The 25,915-nt window shown below is 38.4% G+C and overlaps 1 protein-coding gene across 1 annotated transcript in view; it reads left to right on the top strand.

The window, feature by feature from the left end:
• Positions 1–14,856, top strand: part of ART3 (ADP-ribosyltransferase 3) — a 122,812-nt gene extending 107,956 nt beyond the window's left edge. The window contains exons 4-12 of the mRNA XM_032400563.1: positions 3,538–3,570; positions 4,482–4,514; positions 5,834–5,863; positions 8,100–8,132; positions 8,679–8,711; positions 9,340–9,372; positions 10,647–10,679; positions 11,966–11,998; positions 14,668–14,856. Of these exons, the coding sequence (XP_032256454.1) occupies positions 3,538–3,570; positions 4,482–4,514; positions 5,834–5,863; positions 8,100–8,132; positions 8,679–8,711; positions 9,340–9,372; positions 10,647–10,679; positions 11,966–11,998; positions 14,668–14,804 (398 nt within the window). The 3' untranslated portion in view covers positions 14,805–14,856. The remainder of the gene's footprint in view (positions 1–3,537; positions 3,571–4,481; positions 4,515–5,833; positions 5,864–8,099; positions 8,133–8,678; positions 8,712–9,339; positions 9,373–10,646; positions 10,680–11,965; positions 11,999–14,667) is intronic.
• Positions 14,857–25,915: the final 11,059 nt, after the last annotated feature.

The raw sequence follows: 25,915 nt of genomic DNA on the forward strand, positions 1-25,915 counted from the left end.
CTAGTAGTTCATGCTATATCTGACAGATACCAAGTACATCTGTGTTTGTCCTAAAATTTTAAAATATCCCTTGGGAGCCCTGTGCATTTCTGCCACTGTTTGGAAACTGCAGTTCTGATAGATGGACAGGCACCTGTTTGTGAAAGTGGTTAAGGCCTTAGCAGCTAGCCAGGTTTGGCTCTTAATTGGAAGTAAAATTTCCATGTGATGGAACTTTTGGGGTTTTATCCTACCTATGGGACTTAAGTTCAGAGAGAATCCATTGCATGATAAGATAGGGGGTTGGAGAGTCATGACTTTTCTTTCAGTGAGACAGTCTGTCTTAGTCCCAGTGACAGGCTAGCTGTAGCAGCCCTGCAAAGGGCTTGTGTGCAGAAACCCAGTGATCAACAAATACGCCTTAGTCTTGTTGCTGGAAATTCCAACCAGCTGTGAGTTTGGTCACAGATCTCTGTAATTTCTTAGGATCTGAAGGAGATTGGGAATCCTGAGAGGCTTTATTTACTCTTGTCTGGACTGTTTCTAAGTCTTCCTACTGTAGAGTTCACTGCTAAAATGACAACTTACAAGGTTTTCCAGTGTGACTGGTGGGAATAGGCACTACTCTTGTTCCTGTGGGTTCTTTTCCTGGCCTCACGTAGTTTCCTCACATGTGTAAGTTGGACAGTATTTTGCTCAATACTTGAGGGAAACCCTTTGAAGATCTTTGGAGCTCTCTGTGCAGCTACCTTCTCTTTAGTACTCTGTAAAAACCAAATTATCTTGGTAATTTCTTTGTGGAAAAATTTAAGCTATTCAATGGTTGTAATGTCATTCAAGTTCTCTGTTTATTCTTTTTTTTTTTTTAAGATTTTATTTATTTGACAGAGAGAGACAGCCAGAGAGGGAACACAAGGAGGGCAAGTGAGAGAGGGAGAAGCAGGCTTCCTGCGGAGCGGGGAGCCCGACGCGGGGCCCGATCCCAGGACCCTGGGATCATGACCTGAGCTGAAGGCAGATGCTTAACCGACTGAGCCACCCAGGTGCCCCTCTATTTATTCTTGAGTTATTTTGGTAAAGTCTGTTTTTCTAGGTATTTGTCTTATATTTCAAATTTATTGGCCTAAAGCTAGTCATAGTAATCTCATGTTTTTTTTTTTACACCTACCAAATCTGTGGTTATATTCTCTTCTTTCATTCCCTATGTATTTCTGCCTTCTCCTGTTTATTTTTGATCAGTCTCATTCATTTTAATCCTGTTACTTCTTTAGAAACCCAAAATAGTTTACTTTCTGCTGTTGAAACACTAATGGAAAATTAAATCCAAAGTCAAATAGGGAGGAGAAATGCAGTCTTGAATAAATGGATCTGTGTTAAACATTAAAGGAGATCCATCCTCTACTACTGAGAAGGCTCTCAAAAATTTGGTGCATAAAAAATCACTTGGAGTCCTTGTTTAAAATGTAGATTACAAGACATCACCCCCAGAAATTCTTTGTCAGTAGTCCTGGCTAGGGTCCTGGAATTTGCGATTTCAGTAAACACCCAGATGATTCTGAAGTATGTGATTAGAAGATTACACTTTAAGAAACATACTCTAATTTGTGGTACAGATGAAAGATAAAGGCTTTAAAATTCCCCAGCGCTGGGGCACCTGAGTGGCTCAGTCGTTAAGTGTCTGCCTTCGGCTCAGGTGTTGATCCCAGGGTCCTGGAATCAAGCCCGGCATCAGGCTCCCTGCTCAGTGGGAAACCTGCTTCTCCCTCTCCCACTCCCCCTGCTTGTGTTCCCTCTCTCGCTGTCTCTCTCTCTGTCAAATAAATATATAAAATCTTAAAAAAAAAAAAAAATTCCCCAGTGTCTAGTCCCCTGGCTGAATCTGTTATACCTATAGCTTTCTTAGCCACATCTTCCCTCACCTTTACCTCACCCTCAGCTAAGCCCTCTGAGTGAGACTTGCACTCATTCATCTCCTGCTAATGCGATCTTTTTTATTAGTCTCTAGACTGTTTTTTTTTTTTTTTTTTTTTTAATTTCTAGTTTAGCTAGAGACCTAAGGTTAGCCTCAGGGCACCATCCAGATTCTAATGGATCTGTACCATTTCCTGGACCAGTAGAAACTGGACCAAGTCACCTAGATTCTTGGTTCAAACTCCACAAATGGAACAGGATTTGAGAGCAGATTACAGAAAAGCACATCTCTCATAGTGAAGCCAGACCTCTTAGGGATTCCCCCATTTTATATGGAGAAATTCATCCTCAGGTAGCTGAATATCCAGATTAGATCAGTGAGTTAGCCAGGCATGGAGAAGAGACCATAGGACTCTAGGCCATCTCTGGCATTCTAGGAGGCCCTCCGTGGCTCATGCTGGCACCAAATCTAAACATCCTCCCACTGAAGTTCTTGCCTTAACTTCTGTTGGGCAGGCTAGCAGATATCCCTGGATGTCATGTCTCAGAGGAGTCACTGCAGCACTGATGATTTATTTTTATAAGGCCCTAGACCCAGCAAGAGGGTCTAGGGCCTTATAAAGATACAGTGATAGATGCCATATTCTTGCTTTCCAAAAACTGTGGTTTCCTTACATATATAGATCAGTGTTCTGGGACAGACCACAGATCAGTGTTCTGGGATAGACCATTTGTTTCTTTATATGAATGTGAAGGATCTTTCTTTATATATCCAAGGATCTTTAAGATCTGATTGAGATTCTTTTTCTCCAATGAATAGGAATTGTCATAGGGGCATCTGGGTGGCTCAGTAAGATAAGCGTCTGACTATTGATTTAGACTCCGGTCATGATCTCAGGGTATGAGATTGAGCCCCAGTCATGCTCCCTGCTGAACGTGGAGTCTGCTTAAGATTCTCTCTCTCCGCCCCTCCCCCTGCTCTTGTGCATGCACACGCCCTCTCACTCTCTCTCTCTCTTAAAAAAGGAATTGTCATAGTAAAAGGATAAGTTTTCTGTTGAGGACATTTAGTATCTGAAGAGAAGATTAATTAGACACATAATTTTTCTCCTAACGTTTGCCAACTAATCATAGAATAGAATCATAAAGTGTTAGCCTTGGATGGGCATTTGGAGGTTATTTGAAGCAAACTCCCAGTGAAAGATACAGATAAGGATACTGAATTCCCGAAACGTTAGATGTTTTGTCAAAGATCATACTGCTGTTAAATGGCTGTAATGTGAGTACAAAAATGTAATTGTTCCGTATTTCAGCTCCCACCAAATTATGGATCTGATAGACTTAAAACTGACAGATTAGATTACCAGTAGCTATAAGACCAATTTGAGATCTTTACTGGGGCAGGGGTGCCTGGGTGGCTCAGTGTTAAGCGTCTGCCTTTGGCTCAGGTCATGATCCCAGGGTCCTGGGATCGAGCCCCGCATCAGGCTCCCTGCTCAGTGGGAAGCCTGCTTCTCCCTCTCCCACTCTCCCTGCTTGTGTTCCTGCTCTCACTATCTCTCTCTGTCAAATAAATAAATAAAATCTTTGAAATCTTTTCTAGGGCATAGAGTATCTAACTAATAAAGCTTTATCTTCATGTTTCAGGACTAAAAACTGAAAATTGTGTTGAGAACACGGGTAAGATATGCATTTAAAGTATTATTTCTGTAATGGGAATATGATGTCTCCCGGGTATGGGTCAGAGCCACCCACCCCGTTGTCATTCTGCAGCCATCATCTTCTCAAAGCTGAGTTGTGCTGCTGCTTCTGCGGCTACAGCCACCACCACCACCGTCCTGTCAGGTGGAGGGCCCAGGAGCCTCTGTGGCTTGCGCTCCACCCCCAGCCCTGCCTGTGGCTCTTCTCCCAAACACTGCGTTTGCCTTGGGCGTGCAAGGACCATGCCACTCTCACCCTAGCCTGTCCTTGGAGGAGCTTAAGGACTTTTGAATGTCCCTACATGAGTCCTATGCACAGTGCTAGATTCATATTCCCATATTTTGATATCTTAGGAAATAACATTTGGGAGACCAAAAAGGAAAGGAATATAATGCATATGGCTGAAGGGAGACTGAGGGGACAGAATCGTAATGTGGTCTGTCTCACCTTCCTCAGGGAGAAATAGGAGGAGGTAACAAAAATAATCTTCCTTAGAGGACCATGGGAAAGATTTGGGAAGATAAACAGGAATTCTAGGAGGAGGAGCTTTATCAGATAAGCCCAACAGATTTGAACCAAAGTTTCCAGAAAGTGCTTTAGGCTAATGCATGCTTTGGGTGGATCCCTTTGAAGATTTCCTTGTTAAAAAGTTTGACTATAAAGTTCTGTTTCTAGCTGTGTTCCTGGCTAGTTTTTCTGTGAATTCTTCATGTAGTTAAAATCCATACCCATTTGTTTTTGAAATTGAAATTTTATATTTCTCATATTACTGTATTTTTGGAAGCCAACTTAAATCTTTTTTATTAATAAACATTTAAAAATAGACTGAACCTGACATTTACTTACATCTGAGCATAGTGCTAGGTAATGAAAACATGTTTGTATTTCAGAACATCATCTACCCATCTATATCTACAACCCTGGTAAGTGTGCTCTAATTTTTAAAAATAATCCTTACATGGATGTTTAGTATTTAGTAGCTCTTTCCTGTTTAGCAAATTCACTTCTTAGTGAAGAAAGAGTACTTTGCAGGTATGAAGGTGTAACTTGAGAGAAAAGAGATGGGGAAAAAAGAATTTATTCTGGGGGAAACTTAACTTTTTGTAAATGGGAAGGTTGTGTCTCTGGAGATCTGAATAATACGGAAACATTCTGGGGAGTAAGGTTGGTAGGTCCTGAAGGGCTAGTTGCTCTTGACAGGCCTGAGGGCCTGTTATATAGCTCTGTATTCCGTCATTGAGATTAGCCTGTGTGGCACCACACATCCAGATGAAAGTAGAAAAGCTACTCATTTTCATCTGTCAAATATGCTGATGTTTGCGATCATTTGACTAAAATATCTGGGTGATTGGATGCTTTCCCCATTAAGCTTCCACTTCCATTGATATGACTCAGATCACTTTTTTGCATAAGTTCCTTGTGTGTTTGGCCCATTTAGCTACAGTAAGTTTTTCTTTACTGAAGAGAGAAGAGCATCTGGCTTTTCCTTAAGTATGCAATTTACTTGATATTTGGAAGATACTTCCTGCCCCGATGTGAAGCATTTTGTGAAGCTTCATGTGAAGCATTTTGTGAAGCTTCACGTGAAGCCCCTGAGGACTTGCTCAACAGCACTTCTTATTGGCCCAGTGCAGCCACAAGTTTTACTGGTCATTTCACAGGGACTTCAGCTAACTCTTCAAGACGGACATTTTTCTACCTCATTGAGATCCCCAGGAGACTTGCTCTATGTGATGATTTTTCTTTCTCTTTTTTCTTACTTTTTTTTTTTTGTTGTTATTTCTCCATAACGTCCACAGGATAGTGGTTTCTTTTTTTTTAAATTTTATTTTATTATGTTAATCACCATACATCCTTAATTTTTGATGTAGTGTTCCATGATTCATTGTTTGCGTATAACACCCAGTGCTCCATTCAATACGTGCCCTCTTTAATACCCATCACCAGGCTAACCCATCCCCCCACCCCCTCCCCTCTAGAATCCTCAGTTTGTTTCTCAGAGTCCATAGTCTCTCATGGTTCGTCTCCCTGATTTTTCTTAATAAAAGGGGCCAGAGGAATGTTCCAGCCCAATTCGGTGCATTTAGATTCTGGCTGACACTTAAATTTAGTAGCTTTAGTTTACTGGACATACCAAGTGGTTCTTTGTGGCTCTAATATCTGAAAATAGTTTGCTGTAACTATAGTTATTCTCAATTTTTTTTTTATCATTAAAGTGGATAAGTTTCTTCTTATGACTTAGGTGAGAAAGACCAGAACCTTGAAGACCCTGGTAAGACATTTTTGTAAACTCTGGGGGTTTTCATTTGCAATATAGCTCTCTTAGGGATGGAAACAGGTAAGCATAACACAGTAAGGAAAAGTGGGAAGAAGGCAGAACCCACTTTAGCTTACTAGTTTGGTATATCAGAGCCCTCCTGAGTTATATAGATAGACCTTTATAAAGATGATGCAGTAGCCTTGTCTCTTACTTAACTCTCCTGTTTATCTCCGAGATGACCGACAGAGCATTTAGAGACATGATATGAGGAACTAGTTCTAAAGAGTATATTTTCTGTGCTCACTTTGGCAGCACATATACTAAAGAGCATATTTTCTGTTTTTATGTTAGCTGTTATATGGATAGAGGAAGGTGTGACTAATTACAAACTCTTGTAACCTAGGGTGTTGGGCAGGGGCATTAAAAAATAGCGTCATTTTTTTCTAAATTAAAATGTTTTCTGTCTTTATTTCTGCTTCCAGCAATCTGAGTAATAGATGCTTTTAGCTATATCCATCTGATTATTTGGTATATTTCAAAGTACAGCTCATTCCGAAGTTTTTGTTTTTGTCTTTTTTTATAATGGTATTACTCAAATGTTCTCAAGGGTGCTGGGGCGGGGATACTCACAAATTAATGGTAAGATTAAAATTTGGAACTTTTCTGAAGGACAGTTTGATGGTATGTATTACTAGCCTTAAAAAGTCCATACCTTTTGGGCGCCTGGGTGGCTCAGTCGTTAAGCGTCTGCCTTCGGCTCAGGTCATGATCCCAGGGTCCTGGGATCGGGCTAGCATCGGGCTCCCTGCTCAGCGGAGAGCCTGCTTCTCCTTCTCCCACTCCCCCTGCTTGTGTTCCCTCTCTCGCGCTCTCTCTTTCTGTCAAATAAATAAATAAAATCTTTAAAAAAAAAAAAAAGTCCATACCTTTTAACCTAGTTATGACACATTTGTGTTATATCCTATATCCTTGTACTAAGGAAATAAAGATTTGTGTACAAAATGTTTACAGTGTGTGGTGGCCAAAATTTATAAATAACCTTAGTGTCCAGCAGTTGGGTATTGTTAAATACTATCCATATAACGAAATACTAAACAAATCATATCTTTTTTAAAGATTTATTTATCCATTGTAGAGAGAGCGCATGCACGCATGTGAGCCATTGGAGGGGCAGAGGAAGAGGGAGAGAAGCTGACTCTATGCTGAGCCACCCAGGTGCCCCTAAAAATCATATTTTTGAAAAATATGAGAAAGTGCTTATAATATAGTGGCAAGTAAAATATATAAAAACATATGAACTGTAATAGCAGTTTATTTAAAAATTTCAAAAGAGGGGCGCCTGGTGGCTCGGTTGGGCATCCGACTCTTGATTTCAGCTCAGGTCATGATCTAAGGGTTATGAGATCAAGCCCCATGTCGGGCTCTGTGCTTATTAGCAGGGAATCTGCTTATCTCTCTGTCTCTCTCTCTCGCTCTAAAATAAATCTTAAATGTCAAAAGATACGAACTTCCAGTTGTAAGAGAAATAAGTACTGGAGATATAATGTATAGCAGGATGCGTATAGTAGTACAGCAGGATGGTACATTTGAAAGTTTTTAAGAGAGTAGATCTTGAGAGTTCTTATCACAAGAAAAAAGCCATTTTTTTCTTTTTTAAAATATCTGTATGAGATGCTGGATGTTAATTGTGATCATTTCACAATATATGTAAGTCACATTATGCTGTACACCTTAAACTTACACAGTGCTGTCTATCAGTTACATCTCTCAAGGCTGGAAAAAATGCTTAAAAATGTATATGTACATATACATAGCAAAGAAATTGAAAGGAGATATACCAAAAATATTGAGGATGAGTAGCTCTGAGATCTGGGATTCTGAGTAATTTTTAATGATTTCCTGTGTTTTTCCAAATTATCTGTAATTATAATGTATTATGTAATCAAGAAATTTTATTCTTAATATGACAAATGTAGTTTGGAGTCTTTGGACTGATCTTAAAAAAAAAAAAAAATCACAAAGAGCTGTTTTGCTTAATCTAGGAGAGAGCCTGGGTCTCTAGCCATAGTTGTTCTCACCATAAGTCAGTCAAGCTCCAGTGGATTAAATTTTCTCCCCTTTTACCCTGGTCCCTGCCATCTCTCAAAGCTTTTAGTTTTTCACTGTAAATAGCCATATAAATACAAGATTAAATTAATTTTCAAGTTGATTGCATTGTTCACTAAAGAGTTTCTGTTCTTATCTTTAGAAATGAAAAGCCAGGAGTCCACTGTCTTATTTGGTAAGTGATCTTTTTCCTTACCCTCTGCGACTAGCTACAAGGTTAGCGGGAAACATAAGGGCTGACTAACTGGACATGGAGAGTTTGAGGAATGAGTTAAGCCAGAACAGAGGGATTCCATGCAGTGTACTAAGCACTTTTATGACTTACTTCCTTTAATCATCACTTACTTACAAACCTACGATGTATTTCTTTTGCATAAATAAGGAATTGAAGCTCAGAAGGATTAAGAAGCCTGCCCAATCATAGAGCTAATAATTACAATGACAATAAAACTAAACCACACAGAGTCTTAAACTCAGTACTGTTTCATTTAAAAGCTGCTGTACTCGGACTGACTTATAAAGATAAGATTGGAGAGATAGGGGCCAGATCATGGAAGTTCTTAAAGTCAGGCTAAGGAGTGGGCTTTGTCAGAGAATGAAGAGCCACTGAAAGGTGTTTTTGTTGTTACTTTTTTAGGGTTGAGAGGGGGAGGTGTAGACAAAAGAGAGCATTCACAGTGCAAGATAATTGATTAACACTAATACTCATTTCTGTCTTGAGGTCTGACAAGCCATGAACCCACCCAAATACCTGGTAAGACAGCTTTCTTTTTACTGAGGTAAAGACAGAAATGAGGTGAGAAGAATTCCCCCAGGCATTAAAGAATGTATTATCATGAGACTGTTATTCATTAACAGTTCCCTTACAGCTGCCTACTAGCCATTCTACAAAGATTTAGCTGGGGAAGAGAGTAGAGAGGAAAAAAGAGTCTTTCATCTCTAGTACACGTGTGTTCCTGGAGCAGGAAAGTTAGCTTCTTAGGGGCATGGCTGAAGGCAAGGCTGCTGGGACCTGGAGGTATGCAAGCCCGCACCTTCTAGGTTCTACAGCTAACGTTACTCGGTAGAAACTTCAGCTTCACACGAAAGCTGACTTTTAGCTTTGGCTAACAACTCACATCTAGAATTTCCAGGTAACAAAATATAGTCTTCTGGCATATAGACAAACTCAGTGTGCGGTGCCATGGCAGAAGGCTTCTCTAAGCTTGAAGTGGATTTGCACAACGAGGGTTCTCATAGCCAGAAGTTTCAAATAAAAAGCCATAAACTACAGTGCAGTGGGAGCTTCGGCGCTTGTATCACTTAGGCTCATCAGATAAGAGTTGGGAAAATATACTCGCTGGAGCAAACTGTAAGTCACTGAAAGCTTCTTTCTCATTTAGGAATGAAAATTCCAGAAATTTTTTCACTACCAGGTAAGCAGTGGTTGGCATATGAGAGAGGAAGCTGCCAGTTTGGGGGTATAGTTATAATTGTCACCATTAGATAATGCAGGGGAGCCTAAGTACTTTGTACAAGATCACGTAAGTGAATAAAGGACCCACGTCTCTTAACTTACAACCTAGTACCCACCCATTCCTTAAGACTTGTGGTTCGTCAAGTGTTTTTCCAGTTTTATTTTACCATGGCAGATTTAACTTACCTATAAGATATAATCATGAAAATCTCAAATAGGTATTTAAACAGTGTGAGGCTGTTGCTGAGGACAAGGCCATTGAGGGGCCTTGAGCTTCTGTGGCCAGAGAAACTGAATAGTAATTTCTGTCAAGTTCCTCAGAAAGGGCTTAGAACTTAATGCTTACAGAGGAGGAAAAAGGTCTCTAAACTTAATTTTTTTCCTGGGGCAAAGAGAAGTAAATTTTTTAAAAAGTGGACATAATTTCCAAGAGAGCTGTGGACAGTAATAACACTTCTCTGCCTCAGAATTGTTATCTTTCAAATACGGCTAATAATTGTCATGTTTACCTTATGGGAATATCTGTAGGGACTAGAAAAACACAGAATCTCAGGGTGCAAGCCCCCATTTAATGCTTAAATCCTTTCTCCTGAGTTCTTGTAGTATTTTGAAAATAATTTTTGGTATGTCTTATTATTATGGAATGAATAGCACAGTGCTCAGCTTTGCCTAACATCGCTGTCTAGGGAAATAGCACAGTGCTGTATACAAAGACAGCATATTCACAGTTAATCGCCTCACTCACAGATTTAGGCCCAGAGAGAAGGTCCAGCAGCTCTTTTATATTCACCTGGATTTGCCATGTTGGGCCACATGTTTGTTTGCTCACAACTTTGAAGTGAACCTCTAACAACACTGATGACACATCTTGTGTGTCCACAACCCTTCAACTCAGTGACCTGAGTTTGCGTAGTGTTCTCATTGGCTCCTTCGAGCCAGTGGTTATCTGAAAGGCAGCTGCTGAGCCGGGTAGGGAATGAACACAGGCTGTGTAGATAGACAGACCCCTAGTTTCATTAAGTCTCTCCTCTGCCATTTTCCTCTGGGTAACTTATATATAAGTTATTTCACTTTTCTTTGCTTCTGCTTCCAAATCTGTAAAATGAAGAAAACGTTGTCTTGCAGGACTGATTAAAGTCCTAATGAGATAAGGTCTGGCAAAATGAATGGTAGTTTAAAATAGTAGTAAATGGTAGTTGTCTTTCTTATTATCTGAAATTCTTTCTCATTTAGGAATAAAAGTGGTACAACTGGATGAAAAACCTGGTAATAAATTCTTTATTGGGGGTGGAGGTATCATGGTTTTCTGGGTCCTTTACCATCATCATTCAGTTAGCTCAGTCTTACGAGGGCAGAGGAAAACGCCTGGGCTGTACAGCTTCTGCTATCCCAGTCTGCGAGCCAGAGGGAGGAAATGTTGAGGAACCAGTGTGAGCAGCAGGCCGCTATTGTGGCTCTCTGGGCTAAGCAAAGAAAAAGACCGTTGACTTGCAGCTGGAACAGTTGGCTTCCTGCTGCAGGGGTCTATTCCAGAATGGGACAGGAGGTTTCCCAAGGTAACGTGGCTCCTGTGAGGGAATCTGTAGTAACTGGAACAGCATCATCAAAGAGGTGTGTATGAGACGAGTCATTCTGTGTTCCTCACTGCCCTTACCATGTCCTCCAACAAATAGGCCACCAGGTTTTGCTGGGAATATTTTGTATTGTGCACTCACCTAGAAAGCTTTGTGTAGTGCAGGCTTTTTAAAAGTGTCAAAAAACATTTACACAGGATCTTGTTTAATCCACTTAAATATTATTATTGCCATTTTAGAGATGAAGATATGGAATATAGGAAATTTAAGGAACCTGTAAAAGACTAGAAAGAGAAAACTAGGACTCAAACTTTTCAAATTTTGTTCACTTTCTGTCATATGACACTTGTCTTCCAACCAGATGTAGTTATAGAAAATACACCTCTATCCTGGGCTCCTAGAATTGGTATTTGGCTTCAAAGCTGTCAAAATATGGCAATATCGTAATATTTCAGTGCTAGTATAGCATTATAATTGAGGTCGTGTATCATAGTAATTGAGAGCAGAGGTTTTGAAATTAGACATTGCTTCCACTCATTACCTCTGTGGTTTTATGCAAGTTTTGAGGAACATCTGTATAATACTGGTAACTATACCTACCTACTGAGACTGTAAGAAACATGACAATGTACATCAATCATTTGCACAAAGTATGATGCATAGGAAGCACTCAGTAAATGATAGGTATTAATGTTGTACTTGGGAATCTTAGTTCAATGTCCAGAAAATACTATTTTGTAAATAAAATTTTAATCTTTCTTTTAATGGAAACACATACACATAATAGTAAAAAAAAAAATTCAAAGAGCACAAGTGAGTAAAAATTAAACACTTCCTCAACCCCACACATAAATCTAAACCTAATACTCTGCCCTTCAGGCCCATTTTCAGAGATAACCAAGTTTGCTTAATCAGATAATTCTCTTCTGGATAAATAGATGTACAATATAATTAACTCAAAATCTGTTTATATTTTAGAAGACAAAAGTCAGGAAGATACCGGCAATCCTGGTATGAAATATTTCATTTCCTTAGTTGATAAATGTCTGATCTGCAATATAGAAAAAGTGGCAAATTTATTTTTCCTCAGTAACAGGAACAAAGCTTCAAGAGTTTAAGGCATCATAATATGGGATATAATGTCATATCCAAATGCTTATTAGTGTGTATATGGTGGGAGTAACTTAATTTCTTAAGCAGTCATTTTCAACTGTGTGTTTTGTTTAGAGCAGTGGTTCTCAACCCTATCAACCCAGTTCTCCCTTTTTATAACAAATATTTATAAAGCCTTTGTAGTGTCTGGAATAACATGCATAGATAAGAAGACCTACTTGTACCCATAAGAATATCAATATAATGTCCTAATTATAATTTATAACAAAATTATATAGATTTCAATATGTAAGTGCCTACATTATACTAAAAGAAATAATGGACAAGTGATTGTATTAATTATACAAATTGGATTTAAGAAAAGACTGGAAGCACTTCTGTGCAAGTTTAAGAAAATGAAAGGCAGGGGCACCTGGGTGGCTCAGTCGTTAAGTGTCTGCTTTCGGCTCAGGTCATGATCCCAGGGTCCTGGGATCGAGCCCCGCATCAGGCTCCCTGCTCAGCAGGAAGCCTGCTTCTCCCTCTCCCACTGCCCCTGCTTGTGTTCCCTCTCTCCCTTGTGTCTCTCTGTCAAATAAATAAATAAAATCTTTAAAAAAAAAAAAAAATGAAAGGCAAGAAATAGAAGCTAGATAGAAACTGATGTTTATTGGAACTATCCAAAAATATTTTGTTTCTATGTAAAACTGATTCAGGTTCTGGACTTAAGCATTATAAATAGGTTATTAACTTATATGTATGTCTGCCAGTGCATTTGAAATTGGTGTGGAAATGGGTTGGTACAAACACAGTCCAGAGCATTGCAAGATATCTAGCCCCTCTACTTTTTTTTTTTTTTTTTTTTAAGATTTTATTTATTTGACAGAGAGCACAAGCAGGGGAAACAGCAGGCAGAGGGAGAGGGAGAAGCAGGCTCCCCGCAGAGCAGGGAGCCCGATGCTGGTCTCGATCCGAGGACCCTGGGATCATGACCCGAGCCGAAGAGCCCTCTACTACCCCACTGTTGTGACTATCAAAAAATACCTGACAGCAAACCATAGGAGGACTCTTAAGCATAGGAAACAAACTGAGGGTTGCTGGAGGGGAGATGGGTGGGTGGGGGTTGGGGGATAGGATAACTGGGTGTGGACATTAAGGAGAGCACGTGATGTAATGAGCACTGGGTATTATATAAGACTGATGAATCACTGACCTCTACCTCTGAAACCAATAATACATTATGTGTTCATTGAATTTAAATAAAAATTAAAAAAAAACAAGACAACTGAAGTAGTATGCTATTTTTACAGATCCTAAAGATCACCTACAGATGGAAATGATTTATAAAAGGAACAAAATTTTGGAAAAGGTTAAAAACAAAAGAAGGAAATGCTCAGGATCAAGATTCTAACTCATGATTTCCTTACACTCAGCACATGCTGACAATTTTAGTAGGGATGGTCCCATTAAAGAAATTTAACTCTCTTTTTTTTAAGATTTTATTTATTTATTTGAGAGAACGAGAGAGAGCATGAGCATGGGGGAGCAGCAGAGGCAGAGGGAGAAGCAGACTCCCCGCTGAGCAGGGAGCCCGATCTGGGACTCGATCCCAGGACCTTGGGATCATGACCTGAGCCGAAGGCAGACGCTTAACTGACTGAGCGACTCAGGCGCCCCCCAACAAATTTAACTCTTAAAAAAATATGTATATATATACCCTGACAAATTCCAAACTGCCTGTTAGGGGGCAGTACTGCTCCCTTGAGAACCACTGCTCTGTAGTAACAAAGTAATGTATGAGTGTATCTGCCTGTCCCTTTCCCCATCTGTATACATACAACTACATTTTTATAATTATGGCGAGTAAATTGATAATATGAGTTAAAGACATAAAATTTACTGGCTGTTTCTCTTGGCTTCATGTATGAAATCTGAGTGGTGATTCCATTTGGATACTTCCCAGTCTTCCCTTGTACAGTCTGAACCAAAACACAGCCATAATTCAGTTACGGGGAGTGTGAAACAGATCATCATCCTACGAATGGACTCCACTGTTTCTCTTCACTAGTTCAGATGAAAGGGAAACCGTTTCCTCCAGACCAGTGTTTCGTGTACCGAGGGAAAAAGTTAACTTTTTTTTTTCAGCTGGCAGGGCTTCGTGTTTAAAAATGCAGCTGAATTTAATCACATATTGGTAACTATTAGCATATACATATGAAATACCGTCTTGAAATAGAATCAAGCTTTACCTTGCATGTATATACAGAAAATGAAAACAAAAAATTGCTAAGAAATTCTAGAGAACTTGAACAACAACATAAAGTATCTTGTCTACATAGATATTGAAAAGGCTGTGGAATCCTAGATAAAAACTGTGTTGTCAGCACATACACCCTGATGATAATATATGAAAATACAGCCTGAAATCTGTAATGAACTATATTTATTTCAACATTGTTCCTGGTTAGTGTTTTAGGAAAGTTTGTAGCTCAACTTGAATGTCTACATATTAAGGATACATGGTTTAGGTGCATGAAACTGGGTATCAGAAATGACATGTGTCAATGACTGTGTGTTCTCATTAACAGCTCCAGGTCCAGTTCCAGTTCCAGGTCCCAAAACCCATCCCTCTGCTGCATCCTCTGGCAAAATGCTCCTTCCACCGTTGGGGACGTTCATCATTTTAATCAGTGCTTCTGCTGTAAATCTCTTTGTTGCTTTGTAGTCTAATATATTCTTTATTTACTTAAAATATACTCAAGGAATCCCACAAGAAACCATCAACAGGAATGATGTATTTTTCACTTGTTGGTCAGAGTCACTTGATAAAATGAGAACCGAGTATTTTTTATTTACTTTGTAAATTCAGAGTTGGTCCAGGTATGTCATAGAATTCATTTTTCATTTATTTCGATGTTTATGATTGCAAAAAAACCCTGTATACTTCTGATTGAATTCAATAAAAGACTTTAAGATTGTTGGATATAATTTCCGTAGAATTGCCAGGTATTAAAATACCCAGTACTGTTAGTGATTAACATGAGTTTATTTCCTGAATTAGAATTTTAAAGAAGTTTTACTCATCTTTGAAGGATCAAACTTTGACTTCAAATAGTATCACCCCACAATCTCTTCATCTTCCTTTAATATATAAACACTTTATATTTCTGTAAACATGACTGTTTACCAAGTGTTTCACATATAGTCCCTAACTTAAATCTCATATTAATCCAGGAAAATAGACAGTAGTGAAGGAATGTATATATGCTAAGTAAGTAAGGAAAAAATGAGATTATACAGTATGGTATTCTTTTTCCCAAGGTATTGTGGTAGTTGAATAGTGACTGATTTAGGCATGGGCTTTGGTAACTGGCACTTGTTTACATTTTGCAGTGTTTCAAAAAGGATTTAAGTCCGCCTTGAAAGATAAGAGAAAAACTACTTAAAATCTAGACTAGGTGTTACGGGTTCAATGTGCTTTTTTAAAAAAGTTGTCTGCACACTTTTTTTTCCCCCAGTCTGGTTTATTTATATTTATTTATTTATTTGGAAGGTTTTATTTATTTGTCAGAGAGAGAGTGAGCACAAGCAGGGGGAGTGGCATGCAGAGGGAGAAGCAGGCTCCCCGCTGAGCAAGGAGCTCGATGCGGGGCTCAATCCCAGGACCCCAGGATCATGACCTGAGCTGAAGGCAGACGCTTAACCAACTGAGCCACCCAGGCATCCCTATTTATATTTATTTTTAAAAGTTTTAATTGAGGTATAGTTGACACACAATATTACATTAGTTTCAGGTGTACAACAGTGATTTCAGAATTATATACATTATGAAATGCTTACCACAATAAGTGTGGTTACCAGCTGTCATTATACAAAGTTATTACAATATTATTGATTATATTCCCTATGCTTTATTTCTCATTCCTGTGACTTACTATTTTATAACTGTTCGTACCTCTTAATCCCCTTCATCCATTTTGCCCATCCCTCTACCTCTCTGGCAACCACCAGTTCTCTGTATTTAGGGGTCCGTTTCTGTGTTTGGTTTGTTCTTTTTTTTTTATTTTTTAGATAGCACCTATCAATGAAATCATATGATATTTGTCTTTCCCTGTCTGACTTAATTAGAATACCCTCTAGTTCATCCATGTCGTCACAGATGGCAAGGTTTCATCCCCTTTATGGCTGAGTAATATTCCACTGTATATACACAACTTCTTTATCCATTCATTTATCAGTGGACACTGGGTTGCTTCCATATCTTGGCTCTTACAAATTATGCTTCAGTGAACTTGAGGTGCATATATCTTTTGAGTTAGTGTTTTGGTTGTCTTTGGCTAAATACCCAGTAGTGGAATTACTGGATTATGTAGTATTTCTATTTTTAATTTTTGAGGAAGCTCCATACGTTTTCCATGTTGGCTGCACCAATTTACACTCCCATCAGCAATGCACAAGTGTTCCCTTTTCTCTACATCCTCACCAACACTTGTTATTTCTTCTCTCTTTGGTACTAGGCATTCTGACTGGTGTGAGGTGATATCTCATTATGGTTTTGGTTTGCATTTCCCTAATGATTAGTGATGTTGAGCATCTCTTCATGTATCTGTTGGTCATCTGTATGTCTTCTTTGTAAAAATTCATATTCAGATCCTCTGCCCATTTTTAATCAGATTGTTTATTTTTTTGGTTAGTTGTATGAATTCTTTATATTTTTTTGGGTATCATCCCTTTATTAGTATATAATTTGCAAATATGTTCTCCCATTCCATAGGGTTGCCTTTTTGTTTTGTTGATGGTCCTTTGCTGTGCAAAAAGCCTTTTCATTTGATGTAGTTCCAGTTATTTCCCTTGTCTGAGGGGACAGATCCAGGAAAATATTTCTGGGGCCAATGTCCAGAAGTTTATTACTTTTATGTTTTCTTTTAGGAGTTTTATGGTTTCAGGTCTCACATTTAGGTCTTTAACTTATTTTGAGTTTATTTTTCTATGTGGTATAAGAAAGTGATCCAACTTGATTCTTTTCATGTAGCTGTCCAGTTTTCCCAGCACCATTTATTGAAGAGACTATCTTTTCCATGTTGTATATTAGTCCTTCTTTATCATAGATTAATTCACAATATAAGTATGGGTTTATTTCTGGCCTCTCCAGTCTGTTCAATTGATCCGTGTGTCTTTTCTATGCTGGTACCATACTGTTTTGAACACAATAGATTTTATAGTGTAGTTTGAAATAAAGGATACCTCCAGGTTTGTTCTTTCTCAAGATTGCTGTCACTGTTTGGGGTCTTTTGTGGTTCCATACAAATTTTAGCATTATTTGTTCTAGTTCTATGAAAAATACTGTTGGCATTTTTATAGGGATTATTCTGAATCTGTAGATTGCTTTGGTTGGTATGGACATTTTGGTATTATTCTTCCAGTTCATTAGCACAGAATATCTTTCCATTTATCTGTGTCATCTTCAGTTTCTTTCATCAGTAATCTTAATAGTTTTCAGAGTACATACAGTTCTTCTACCTCCTTGGTTAAATTTGTTCCTAGGTATTTTGTTCTTTTTGAGGTAATTGTACGTGGGATTGTTAATTTCTCTTTCTGATAGTTACTAGTATATAGAAACACAGCAGATTCTGTATATTAATTTTTTATCCTGCAACTTTACCAAATCATTTATTAGTTCTGGTAGTCTTTTGGTGGAGTCTTTAGGGTTTTCTATATATAGTGTCATGTCACCTGCAAATAGTGACAGTTTCATTTCTTCTTTACCAATTTGGATGCCTTTTATTTCCTTTTCTTGTCTGATTGCCACAGCTAGGACTTCCGGTACTATGTTGAATGAACGTGGTGAGGGTGGAAATCCTTGTCATGTTCCTGATCTTAGAAGAAAAGCTTTCAGCTTTTCACCATTGAGTATGTTAGCTGTAGGCTTGTCATATATGGCCTATTATTTTGTTGAGGTACGTTCCCTGTCTACCAACTCTGCTGAGAATTTTTATCATAAATGGATGTTGAATTCTGTCACATGTTTTTTCTGCATCTATTTTTTTTTTTTAAGATTTTATTTATTTGTCAGAGAATCCAAGCAGGGGGAGCAGAAGGCAGAGGGAGAAGCAGGCTCCCCACTGAGCAGGGAGCCCAATGCGGGACTCGATCCCAGGACCCTGAGATCATGACCTGAGCCGAAGGCAGACGCTTAACTGACTGAGCCACCCAGGCGTCCCTTTTCTGCATCTATTGAAATGATTTATGCTTAATTTTGTTAATGTGATACATCATGTTGATTTATTTGTAGATATTGAACTGTCCTTGCATCCTTGAAATAAATTCCACTTGATTGTGGTGAATGATCCTTTTTTTAATGTATTGTTGAATGCAGTTTGTGAATATTTTGTTGAGAATTTTTGCATCTATGTTCATCAGGGATATTGATCTGTAATTTTTTTTTTTTTGGTAGTGTCTCTTTCTGGGTTTGGTATCAGAATAATACTGGTCTCGGTAGAATGAATTTGGAAGCATTCTTTCCTATTCTATTTTTTGGAATAGCTTGAGAAGGATAGGTATTAACTCTTCTTTAAATGTTGGGTAGAGGACACCTGTGTGGCTCAGTTGGTTATGTGTCTGCCTTCAGCTCAGGTCATGATCCCAGGGTCCTGGGATTGAGCCCTGCATCAGGCTCCCTGCCTCTCTCCCTCTGCCTTTCCCCCGCTTGTGCTCTCTGTCAAATAAATAAATAAATAAAACTTTAAAAAAAATAGGGATGCCTGGGTGGCTCAGTGGGTTAAGCGTCTGCCTTCGGCTCAGGTCATGATCTCAGGGTCCTGGGATCGAGTCCCACATCGGACTCCTTGTTAAGTGGGGAGCCTGCTTCTCCTCTGCCTACTGCTCCCCCTGCTGTGTGCTTGCTCTCTCTCTCTCACTCTCTCTGACAAATGAATGGATAAAATCTTTAAAATAAATAGATAGATAAATAAATGTTGGATAGAAATCACCTGTGAAGCTCTCTGGTCCTAGACTTTTGATGTTAGGAGTTTTTTGATTACCAGTTCGGTTTTGTTACCAGTAATTGGTCTGTTCACATTTTCTGTTTCTTCCTGATGCAGTCTTGGAAGATTCTATGTTTCTGGAAATATATGTATTTCTTCTGTGTTGTCTGATTTGTTGACCTACATTTTCATAGTAGTCTCTTACCCTTTGTACTTCTGTGGTGTCGGCTGTAACTTCTCTTTCATTTCTGGTTTGTTTGGGTCCTCTTTTTTTCTTGATGAGTTTGGTTTAAGGTTCATCAGTTTTGTTTATCTTTTCAAGAAACAGCGTAGTTTCATTAATCATTTTTATATTGTTTTTTTAGTCTAAGTTAATTTCTGCTCTGAGCGTTATTATTTCCTTCCTTCAACTAACTTTGGGCTTTGTTGTTTTTCCGGTTCCTTTAGGTGTAAGATTAGATTGTGAGACATTTTTCTTGTTTCTTGATTATTAGGTTTAGTGCTATAGACTTTCCTCTTAGAACCGCTTTTGCTGTATCCCAAAGATTTTGAACCATTGTGTTGCCATTTTCATTTGTCTCAAGGTATTTTTTCATTTTCTCTTTTTGATTTCTTTCTTGATCCATTGTTTATTGATACCGTGTTGTTTAGTCTTTATGAGGTTGTGTTTTTTCAAGTTTTTTCTTGTAACAGAGCTCTGGTTTCATAATGTTATGGTTGGAAAAGATACTTAATACGATTTCAGTCACCTTAAATTTATTGAGGTTTGTTTTGTGACCTAATGTGATGTTTCATGGAAAATACTCCCTATGCACTTGAGAAGAATATGTATTCTGTTGTTGGATGGAATATTCTGTATATATCTGTTAAATCCATCTAGTCTAATATGTTATTCAAAGCCACAATTTCTTTACTGATTTTCTGTCTAGATCGATCTGTTGATGTAAGTGGGGTGTTAAAGTCTCCTATTAATTGTATCAGGGACAGTTTCTCCCTTTAGGTCTATTAATATTTGCTTTATATATTAGGTGCTCATATGTTGGGTGTACATTTATAATTGTTATATCCTCTTGTTGGATTGATCCCTGTATCATTATTTAATACCCTTGTCCTTTGTTATAGTCTTCATTTTATTTACTTATTTTTAATCATTTTTTTTTTCATTATGGTAAGTGGTAACTATCAGTTTGTTCTCTATAGTTGAGTCTGTTTCTTGGTTTGTCTCTCTCTTTTTTTTGTTGTTAAGATTTTATTTATTTGAGCAAGAGAGCAAGAGAGAGAGCACGAGCCAGAGGGGAGGGGCAGAGGGAGAAGCAGACTCCTCGCTGAGCAGGGAGCCCGATGTGGGACTAGATCCCAGGAAGCTAGGATCATGACCTGAGCCAAAGGCACATGCTTAACCAACTGAGCCACCCAAGTGCCCTCTGTCTCCTTTTTTATTTTCCTTTGCTCATTTGTTTTGTTTCTTAAATTCTATATATGAGTGAGATCATATGGCATTTCTCTTTCTCTGAGTGATTTATTTTGCTTAGCATTATACTCTCTAGATCCATCTATGTTGTTGCAAATGACAAGATTTCATTCTTATGGCTGAATAATATTCCATTGTATATACATATATATACCACTTCATCTTTATCCAGTCAGGTACCAATGGACACTTAGGCTGCTTCCATAATTTGGCCATTGTAAATAATGCTGCAATAAACATAGGGGTGCACATATCCCTTTGAATTAGTGTTTTTGTATTCTTTAGGTAAATACCCAGTAGTGCAATTCCTGGATCATAGGGTAGTTCTATTTTTAATTTTTTGAGGAATCTCCATACTGTTACAATGGCTGCACCAATTTGCATTTCCACCAACAGTACAAGAGGGTTCCTTTTTCTCCACATCTTCACCAACACTTGTTGTTTCTTGTATTTTTTATTTTAGCCCTTCTGAGGTGTGAGGTGATACCTCATTGTGGTTTTGGTTTTCATTTCCCTGATGTTGAGTAATGTTGAACATCCTTTCATGTGTCTGTTGGTGATCTGGATGTCTTCTTTGGAGAAATGTGCGTTCATATCTTCTGCCCATATTTTAATCAGATTGTTTTTGGGTATTGAGTTGGATCAGTTGTTTATATATTTTGGGTACTATTTATCGGATATGTCATTTGCAAATATCTTCTCCCATTCAGTAAGTTGGCTTTTAGTTTTGGTTGTTTCCTTTGATGTGTAGAAGTTTTTTATTTTGATGAATTTCCAATAATTTATGTTTGCTTTTATTTCCCTTGCCTCAGGAGACATACCTAGAGAAATGTTGCTAGGGCCGATATCAGAGAAATTACTGCCTGTACTCTCTTCAAGGAGTTTTATGGTTTCAGGTCTCACATTTAGGTCTTTAATCCATTTTGAGTTTATTTTTGTGTATGGTGAAAGAAAGTGGTCTAGTTTCATTCTTTTGCATGTTGCTCTCCAGTTTTCCCAGCACCATTTGTTGAAGAGACTGTCTCTTTCCCATTTCCATTCCTCCTTTGTTGAAGATTAATTGACCATATAATTGTGGATTTCTGGATTTTCTGTTCTTTCCCATTGATCTATGTATCTGTTTTTATGCCATACCATTTTGATTACTACCACTTGTAATTTAACTTGAAATCGGGAAATATGATACCTCCGGGATTTTCTTTTTCAAGATTGCTTTGACTATTCAGGGTCTTTTGTAGTTCCATGCAAATTTTAGGATTGTTCTAGCTCTGTGAAAAATGCTGTTGGTGTTTTGATAGGAATTACATTAAATCTGTAGATTGCTTTGGGTAGTTATAGGCATTTTAACAGTATTTGTTTTTCCAACCCATGAGCATGGAATGTCTTTCCATTTCTTTGCGTCATCTTGAATTTCTTTCATCAGTGTTTTATAGTTTTCAGAGTACAGATCTCTTACATCTTTAGTTTATTCCTAGATATTTTGTTTTTGGTGCAAATGTAAATGGGACTTTTTTTTTTTTTAAGATTTATTTATTTGAGAGAGAGAGAGAGCACAAGCAGGAGGGGAGGGGCAGAAGGAGAGGGACAAGCAGACTCCCCACCAGGTGTGGAGCCCAATTCGGGGCTCAATCCCAGGACCCTGGGATCATGACCTGAGCGGAAGGCAGATGCTTAACCAACTGAGCCACCCAGGCTCAGTCGGGATGTTCTTAATTTCACTTTCTGGTGCTTCATTATTAGTGTATAAGAAGGCAACAACAGATTTCTCTACATTGATTTTGTATCCTGCAACTTTACTTAATTCATTTATCAGTTCTAATAGTTTTTTGGTGGATCTTCAGGGTTTTCTATCTATAGTATCATGTCACCTGCAAATAGAGTTTGGCTTCTTCCTTGCCAATTTGGATGCCTTTTATTTCTTTTTGTTGTGTCATTGTTACGGCTAGGACTTCCAGTACTATGTTGAATAAAATTGGGGAGAGTGGCTGTCCTTGTTTTGTTCCTAACCTTAGGGGAAAAGCTCTCCTTTTTTCACTATTGAGTATGATGTTGGCTGTGGGTTTTTCATATCAGGCCTTTATTATGTTGAGGCATGTTACCTCTAGACCTACTTTGTTGAGGGTTTTTATCATGAATGGATGTTGTACTTTGTCAAATGCTTTTTGTGCAGCTGTTGAAATGATCATATATTTTTTATCCTTTCTCTTATTGATGTGATGTATCATGTTGATTGTTTTGTGAATATTGAACCACCCTTACATCTCAGGGATAAATCTGACTTGATCGTGGTGTATTACTTTTTAATGTATTGTTGGATTCAGTTTGCTAATATTTTGTTGAGGATTTTTGCATCTATATTTATGAAAGATATTGTCCTATAGTTCTCTTTATTTTTTGTAGTGTCTTTATCTGGTTTTGGTATCAGGGTGATACTAGCCTCATAGAATGAATTTGGAAATTTTCTTTCTTCTTGTATTTTTTTGGAATAGTTTGAGAAGAATGGGTATTAACTCTTCTTTAAATGTTTGATAGAATTCACCTGTGAAGCCAAATGGTCCTGGAATTTTATTTTGGGGAGTTTTTTGATTACTGATTCAGTTTCACTGCTGGTAATTGGTCTGTTCAAATTCTCTATTTCTTCCTGCTTTAGTTGTTTCTTTTTCCCTGCTTTAGTTTTGATAGGTCATATGTTTCTAGGAATTTATCCGTTTCTTCTGAATTATCCGGTCTGTTAGCATGTAGGTTTTCATAATATTCTCTTATAAATGTTTGTATTTCTGTAGTCTTGGTTGTTATTTCTCCTTTTTTTTTTTAAATTTTTTTATTGTTATGTTAATCCCCATACATTACATCATTAGTTTTAGATGTAGTGTTCCATGATTCATTGTTTGTGCATAACACCCAGTGCTCCATGCAGAACGTGCCCTCCTCAATACCCATCACCACGCTAACCCATCCTCCCACCCCCCTCCCCTCTAGAACCCTCAGTTTGTTTTTCAGAGTCCATTGTCTCTCATGGTTCTTCTCCCCCTCCGATTTCCCCCCCTTCATTCTTCCCCTCCTGCTACGTTCTTCTTCTTCTTTTTTTCTTTCTTAACATATATTGCATTATTTGTTTCAGAGGTATAGATCTGAGATTCAACAGTCTTGCACAATTCACAGCGCTTACCAGAACACATACCCTCCCCAGTGTCCATCACCCAGTCACCCCATCCCTCCCACCCCACCCCCCACTCCAGCAACCCTCAGTTTGTTTCCTGAGATTAAGAATTCCTCATATCAGTGAGGTCATATGATACATGTCTTTCTCTGATTGACTTATTTCGCTCAGCATAATACCCTCCAGTTCCATCCACGTCGTTGCAAATGGCAAGATCTCATTCCTTTTGATGGCTGCATAATATTCCATTGTATATATATACCACTTCTTCTTTATCCATTCATCTGTTGATGGACATCTTGGCTCTTTCCACAGTTTGGCTATTGTGGACATTGCTGCTATAAACATCGGGGTGCACGTAGCCTTTCGGGTCCCTACTTTTGTATCTTTGGGGTAAATACCCAGTAGTGCAATTGCTGGATCATATGGTAGCTCTATTTTCAACTTTTTGAGGAACCTCCATACTGTTTTCCAGAGTGGCTGCACCAGCTTGCATTCCCACCAACAGTGTAGGAGGGTTCCCCTTTCTCCGCATCCCCGCCAACATCTGTCATTTCCTGACTTGTTAATTTTAGCCATTCTGACTGGTTTGAGGTGGTATCTCATTGAGGTTTTCATTTGGATTTCCCTGATGCCGAGCGATATTGAACACTTTTTCATGTGTCTGTTGGCCGTTTGGATGTCTTCTTTGGAAAAATGTCTGTTCATGTCTTCTGCCCATTTCTTGATTGGATTCTTTGTTCTTTTGGTGTTGAGTTTGATGAGTTCTTTATAGATTTTGGATACTAGCCCTTTATCTGATATGTCATTTGCAAATATCTTCTCCCATTCTGTCAGTTGTCTTTTGGTTTTGTTGACTGTTTCCTTTGCTTTGCAAAAGCTTTTTATCTTGATGAAGTCCCAATAGTTCATTTTTGCCCTTGCTTCCCTTGCCTTTGGCGATGTTTCTAGGAAGAAGTTGCTGCGGCTGAGGTCGAAGAGGTTGCTGCCGGTGTTCTCCTTTAGGATTTTGATGGACTCCTGTCTCACATTGAGGTCTTTCAACCATTTGGAGTCTATTTTTGTGTGTGGTGTAAGGAAATGGTCCAGTTTCATTCTTCTGCATGTGGCTGTCCAATTTTCCCAACACCATTTGTTGAAGAGACTGTCTTTTTTCCATTGGACATTCTTTCCTGCTTTGTCAAAGATGAGTTGACCATAGAGTTGAGGGTCTATTTCTGGGCTCTCTATTCTGTTCCATTGATCTATGTGTCTGTTTTTGTGCCAGTACCATACTGTCTTGATGATGACAGCTTTGTAGTAGAGCTGGAAGTCCGGAATTGTGATGCCGCCAGCTTTGCTTTTCTTTTTCAACATTCCTCTGGCTATGCGGGGTCTTTTCTGGTTCCATACAAATTTTAGGATTATTTGTTCCATTTCTTTGAAGAAAGTGGATGGTATTTTGATGGGGATTGCATTGAATGTGTAGATTGCTCTAGGTAGGATTGACATCTTCACCATATTTGTTCTTCCAATCCATGAGCATGGAACGTTTTTCCATTTCTTTGTGTCTTCCTCAATTTCTTTCATGAGTATTTTATAGTTTTCTGAGTACAGATCCTTTGCCTCTTTGGTTAGATTTATTCCTAGGTATCTTATGGTTTTGGGTGCAATTGTAAATGGGATCGACTCCTTAATTTCTCTTTCTTCTGACTTATTGTTGGTGTATAGGAATGCCACTGACTTCTGTGCATTGATTTTATATCCTGCCACTTTACTGAATTCCTGTATGAGTTCTAGCAGTTTTGGGGTGGAGTCTTTGGGATTTTCCACATAAAGTATCATATCATCTGCAAAGAGTGAGAGTTTGACCTCTTCTTTGCCGATTTGGATGCCTTTGATTTCTTTTTGTTGTCTGATTGCTGTGGCTAGGACTTCCAATACTATGTTGAATAGCAGTGGTGATAGTGGACATCCCTGCCGCGTTCCTGACCTTAGGGGGAAAGCTCTCAGTTTTTCCCCATTGAGAATGATATTCGCTGTAGGTTTTTCATAGATGGCTTTTATGATATTGAGGTACGTACCCTCTATCCCTATACTCTGAAGAGTTTTGATCAAGAAAGGATGCTGAACTTTGTCAAATGCTTTTTCTGCATCTATTGAGAGGATCATATGATTCTTGTTCTTTCTTTTGTTAATGTATTGTATCACGTTGATTGATTTGCGGATGTTGAACCGACCTT

Source organism: Phoca vitulina, unplaced genomic scaffold (genome assembly GCF_004348235.1).
Source record: "Phoca vitulina isolate PV1807 unplaced genomic scaffold, GSC_HSeal_1.0 scaffold3, whole genome shotgun sequence".
NCBI lineage: Eukaryota > Metazoa > Chordata > Mammalia > Carnivora > Phocidae > Phoca > Phoca vitulina.